Raw genomic sequence first — 6485 nt, 5'->3', positions numbered from 1 at the left:
AAAACTTGTATGATATGGTTTCACATATCGTATTTTGCGATACAGATCTCTTATTTGGGTCATCCATGAAAAATATTACTTTTTATGCTAAAAATATTATTTTTTATTGTGAATATCGATAAGGTTGACCCGTCTCACATATAAAGATTTGTGAGACCATCCGTTTCACAAGAGACTTACTCCTTATTGACGGTGAAAATTTTATTCTCACAAAAGGTATATAAATTCAAATATCAATTTTTTATTACATAAAAAATTAATATTTGTTATTTGTAGTTATTCAGTTTTACTATGGATCTCTTCAATTTATTGAATATTTTTAAAATTATTTTGGTAGATATATATTTTAAAAGAAAAGAGGAAGAATTAAGTTATTTTGGTACATATATTTATTACTTATATATTGAAAATAATAAATAAATTCTGTAGTTAGACGAATGAAGTTATTATTATTTATTTTCAGAAAATGTCAAATTACAGGCTCTGATTATAAGTTAAATTAAAAAATTTAAAATATTATTTATATTTTAAATTTTTTATTTTATTATTATATATAATATCTCTGGTTCTCTGCATCTCGACAAAAAAATTCATTTCAAATTAGAATATATGTAGTTTGATCAATCATTTCATTTAAAACAAAAAGAAAGAAAAATAAATTCATATAAAATATTCTCAAACCAAAGAAATTTTGAAATTCAAAACCAATTGCATTTTCTTGTTTTTGGGTCTGATAGTTTTCTTCTCTTTTTTTTTAATTTTATTTTGTCCATTTCATTTTTTGGAATTTTTTAAAAGTAATTTGTCTTATCATCATAATTATAAAATAAATATGGCAAAAATTTGTGTGAGACGATCTCACGGATCGTATTTTGTGAGACAGATCTCTTATTTTGGTCATCTATGAAAAATTATTATTTTNAAAAAAAAAAAAAAAAAAAAAAAAAAAAAAAAAAAAAAAACTCCTCGTTGAAAATTACGATAATAATAGTAATCACTCACGCAGTTTCCGAAAAGGAGAGTTCTCTCTCTAAACCTACCATTTTACTTCTCTGGTTTCGAAACAAAAGCCGACCCAGAACCTGAAAGGTAGAAGAAATGGCGGAAATGGACCCAAACGAAGCGTGTTTTGACATTTTGGACTTCACTTTCGAAGGAGGAGAAGAAGGCTCGAAGACCCTTTTCAATACCAAGGGCGGCGGTGGCGTGTCTGTTTCTTCCTCGTCGCTGGAGTCCTGGAACCCGGCGCCGGATATCAGCCGTGAGAACAGGGGAGGCTTTCCTGTAAGTTTTTTCATGTTTGGATGTTGCTGTTCTCCGCGTGTGAATTGAGAGGAATGGTACCGGGGACGGAGACTTCGCCGGTTCCGTCACTGGATACGGAACCGGGTGGACCGGGAGTTATTCCGAGTTGACCTGGATGGAGGACCGAGTCAACTCTGAGACCCACCCGGTTCATGTACTCAGAAAATCGTGTCAACCACATCTCTATTATTGTGAACTGAATTAATATATTTTGCAATTTTAAAATTTGTTTTTTTTAAAAAAAATAAAATTTAATCTGAAGGGGAGAGGAAATTGGTGAAATGTGGAGGGCATTTTGGGGATGTGGGGTTTCTTGTATTCTTGATTATCATCGTTCTCCACAATGTGGAGATGAGCTGTAAAATAAATGCTTAAAGTCGTTATCAATATGGGTGATATGTTGGCATATGCTTCTTGTACCAACCATATATTGCCAAATTTTATTAATTAGTGGAAAATTCCTCCCTTTGCAAAGACATTTTTGTCCATCTGCTGTATTATTCTTACATGTGTCCACTTGCAAGTATCCACTGGGAATATTTTGACCTTATTTCATGGAAAGAATCAAACTTTGACATTTTTTTTAAAAAATTTCAAATCATTTTTTTGGTGGAACTCAATCTTGAAGTATTTTGGCTTCTTTGATGTAAAAGTCTGGGTCAAATCGTTTATGCTCAAATCGATAGTCATTTAAAACTGTACGTTTTTAAATCACAAGAACATGTTCAAATTCATGTTTCAATGTCAGGGAAATTTGAAAACATGGTCTCTTGAAAGAACGATTGATTTTGTACAAGAGTTTCGTGCTCTGTTGACCTCTGTAGAATTAGCTACTGGGTCTTGATTTAGGTAAGAAAAATATTAGTGAATGAATTATTCACGTTTAGAGAAGACTGTAATTATTTTTCCAAATATACAAGTTTTATCCTCAAAATTTTTTCAGCTTATTGCTTCTGAGCAACTCGTCGTTAGTTTTCGTGGATGATTTATGATTGAATCTTGTTTACAGAAGTATATGTTTTTAAATTTCAGTAATTGGTGTATAAAAGTTGCAATCTTGAATAGTTTGGTCGAGTGGATTGTCAATGAGATTTATGGTTAATATGTTTCAGGTGGTTGTGGAGGAGGAACTTGAGTGGTTGTTAGATAAGGATGCATTCCCAACTGTGGAGAGTTGCTTTGGAATTTTATCTGACAATCCAGAACTCGTGGCAAACCACCTAAGCCCAGTATCCGTACTCGAGAACAGTAGCAGCAGCAGCAACAATAGCAATACAAATAGCAATGGCAACGGCAGTACCGTTGCTAGCTGCTGTGGCAGCTTCAAAATCCCTACTAACCATCCGGTGCGTAGCCGAAGCAAGAAACGAACTAGAAAAAGGTCGGGCTATGGTCAATTCCCAAGCCAACATTTCATAAGAGTGAACCAGTTAAACGCCAAGATCAAACAAGAATCACCTCTCTTGTTGCCACCAACAAACAGTGGTGCTGGTATGGGGAGGAGGTGCTTTCATTGCCAAGCTGATAAGACCCCACAGTGGCGCGCTGGCCCAATGGGGCCAAAGACACTCTGCAACGCATGTGGAGTTCGATACAAATCTGGACGCTTACTTCCGGAGTATCGCCCAGCGAGCAGCCCTACTTTCTCCGGCTTGTTGCACTCAAACTCTCATAGAAAGGTGGTTGAGATGAGAAGGCAGAATCTAACAGGAGAAGGAATCCCCGGAAGCAGGGCTCGGATGGACATAGGGTAGGATACGGGCTGGTGCATTTTCTACAGGTCTTGCAGTGTTTACATTCTCTGTTTTCGGAATTTGTTTTTTAGTTTTGTTAGATTAGGTCGTCTAGGCTTCTGTCTTTCATTTATTTTTTTCATGGAACTGGCTTAGGTCTTGTTGTATGGACTAGATGGTTAGTGAAGCCTTATTTGTTTTCCTTTAACGAAAATCTTTTAGGGATTTTTGACTTAGAATATGTTTGGTAATGCTTTATAATGGGAAATCTCCTAAAGAAATTGTCTGTTTTTGCAACTAAATATACCTTTTTTCTTGTTTGTTTGTTTGTTTTTTTTAAAATTTATGTGGACTTGACTCGCAACAATTTGGTAATGAGACGTGTATTCTTATTAAAGTTCTGCATTCAAGTAATTTTTATGCTATAAAAGCTGACGTACCATCTTCAATCCTTTACGGATACTTGATGAATACTTATCGAATATTTCTCCAGACTTGAAGAAACATGTAAAAACTGTATCGGATTCGGTTAATGATAATATTTCGATTGCATCTAATATGAAATATTGTGTGTATATAACTGATTGCGCGCAATATAGAGATTATTCTAAGTTACAAATGAAATATTTATCCTCGTGATATAGTTAAATGTTCGTTTTTGGACTATCAATATATATATCAACTTTTGTAAAAACGTGAGAGATTCATATAAATTAATGATATTGAAATAAATTTTGAAGGGCTTCGAAGTTGGAACTTAATTCAACCGTTAATATATGTAGGAGAGGTTGATGCCTAATAATGTTCCCATTAAAGCCAATGAATTTATAGCATCACGTGGTTTGTTTACCAAATATTTTGAAAAAATGTTTTGAAAAAAAAGTAGAGTAGATTCAATTGTTATTCTCCGGTGTACATTCAATAAATTTAGCTTAACACAATAGTCTGCAAATTATATTAGTAAGATAAATCATATTGAAAAATTTTATGCGACATATTCATTCGAAAAAATGTTCAAATTATATTAGTAAGATAAATCATATTGAAAAATTTTATGCGACATATTCATTCGAAAAAATGTTGATATGATGAATCTAACCTCTTATCATTAATTTAACGCTCACTTAGTCCACTAAGTCGGATATCATTTCAAGGACATTATGTATACGAGACACGGAATGTGTAATATAAAAATTATTTTTATATATAGAAAGAAATTTAAATTATAAATATTAAAAATAATTAATTATATAGAGTGATGCAGATGGAACTCATAAATGGGGACGTTCGAGGTTGTCTTGTATTTATGGAGTGGTTATGGGTTTTGTGGTTCTTCTTCTCTAATTATGTCAAGAACATGTTCTTTTTTAAAAAATCGATGTTCTTTTTATAAAAAAAATATTATAAAAAGATACATATGAACAAGTAAATCAAGGCACCTTATGAATTTTTGAGCTAATTTAAATAATATTTGATTTGAATCTGATTTATCAAATTGAATAGAAGTTTGGATATGTGCAGTTTTATGTTCGAATACGTGCGACAAAATTTTAACTCTAATTTTCTTTTCAATTTAAAAAAAAAGAAGGTAAGTTTGGATATGTGCAATTTTATGTTCGAATACGCGCAACAAAATTTTAACTAATTTTCTTTTTTTTTTTTGCGCCCTATGCATTTGGTAAAAAAAAAATCTGACTGAGAAATGTTTTTTCCCCCCTTCAAAAAGCGTTATTTCACAAAAAAATTCAAATTTTTATAGAAAACTTGTGTTGGAACATTTTATGTTTGCAATTTTTACTTGGTTTTGATGTTAACAAAACTTGTTTTGTGTTTCTAATAATATACTTTAAGTGCGCAGAAAACTTGAACTGAAATAATCAGTTGACAGCCCAAACTGAGGACTATCGGATACGCCGACTGAACTCACTAACTGATCTTTTGAACTGAACAAAATCCAACTGATGTATCTTAAATCAGTTCGACTGATTTAATCAGCTGAAAGGTAGCTCAACAGGAAACCTTTAGAAGTCTGATCAGCTAATGAAGTGTTCAACTGATGAAGAGCCCAGCTGATCAGTTCAACTGAACCAGTGAAATCAGCTCAGCTGACGAGCCAACTGATCTAACCTTGACTACACACCAGTTCATCTAACCAGTTCAGAAATTCAGTTAGGAGCAATCAAGTTGCGGAACACGACAGTGAACATTATTGGAATCCAGTTATGCGCAAAGGTACATAAGCTTTTGTCTAGTCAAAAGACAATAATGAATCGATCAACTAAGATTAAAGACAAATTGTTCCAGAAGAGATGTCGGAGAAAGACGAGACGCAAACTCCAAGGAACGCATTCAAGCTGCAACGGTCACATGCGCTGACTCTTGACATACGGTCATCTTGCTGCTATAAATATAGGCCAAGATCATCAGCAAATATATAGAGAGTGTGGAAAAACAAGAATGGCACACTTACTATTCATAAGCTTTCAAGAAGCATTACGCCTAGTTGCGAAGGAGCTATTCAAGATATATCATCTCAGTACATAAGTTATTTTCCCTCAGTGTGTGAGAACACCTTTGGCTTGTTATCATTGTTCAGTTCTCACACACGCACACACCACCACCCAAATTACAGTCTTGTACAAAGAAATTAAACTTGTGTATGTAGTCTTTGACACACAGACATTAAACAAGTGTTTTGGCTAGAAGGTGTTGCCTTCAATCTAGAGTAGGAGTTCAGTTAGGTAGTAGTGTAAGTCCTGAGCTGTGTAGGATATATACAATCAGCTGTATAAATCTAAGTCTTCTAGTGTATCCTACCCGAGGAGGTAAAAGGGATGACGTAGGAACATTTGAAGTCTCCGAACATCCATAAACATATTTTGTGTTATTTATCTGTTTAACTGCTTGTTTTATTCTTAACTGATTTGATCAGTTTGGTTCCATTCATAACTGAACTGATAGATGTCGGAACTGATGTGATCTTCAGTTATTCGGTTGCACGTGATATAAAATATATCAGTTTCCTTAACGAAGGATTATTTCGAGTGTCTTCCGCTTGGTTTGTAAACCAAACTCGATCTAATTCATCTGTGTAAACATTCTTAGAATACGAGATATTGCAGGTCTTGAAGAAATTTGTGTTTAAAGCACATTTGGTGCCCAACACACGATCCAACAACTTGTTTCAAATAATAAAAACAAAACAAATTCAAATGCCAGAAGCTAAACAAATAGTGTCAAATTCCGTAAAAATTTGGTTCAATAAATTCTGTTTTTTGTAGAGCTTCGTGTCTAATTTCTTATTAGTACCAGTATATAATGCAAAATGAAACAGATAGAAAGTTGTTATAGCAGATGTTGCAACAATTTCTGAAATGAAACATAAAACACACTAAGCTTACGCTAAAGTTGGAGTATAATTCTTTAAGACGAAATTGCCTCAAAGAT

At 33.5% G+C, this 6485-nt stretch overlaps 1 protein-coding gene across 1 annotated transcript; it reads left to right on the top strand.

The window, feature by feature from the left end:
• Positions 1-944: 944 nt before the first annotated feature.
• LOC140961639 (GATA transcription factor 1-like) lies at positions 945-3358 on the top strand. The gene is made up of 2 exons (XM_073420291.1): positions 945-1284; positions 2418-3358. Exons 1-2 carry the CDS (start codon positions 1099-1101, stop codon positions 3057-3059), a joined length of 828 nt encoding a protein of 275 aa, XP_073276392.1. The 5' UTR covers positions 945-1098; the 3' UTR covers positions 3060-3358.
• The last annotated feature ends 3127 nt before the right edge of the window (positions 3359-6485 follow it).

Source organism: Primulina huaijiensis, chromosome 16, assembly GCF_012295235.1.
Source record: "Primulina huaijiensis isolate GDHJ02 chromosome 16, ASM1229523v2, whole genome shotgun sequence".
In the NCBI taxonomy this organism is placed as follows: domain Eukaryota; kingdom Viridiplantae; phylum Streptophyta; class Magnoliopsida; order Lamiales; family Gesneriaceae; genus Primulina; species Primulina huaijiensis.
The sequence above is the reverse complement of the archived record's forward strand: the minus strand, read 5'-3'. Positions and strand labels throughout refer to the sequence as shown.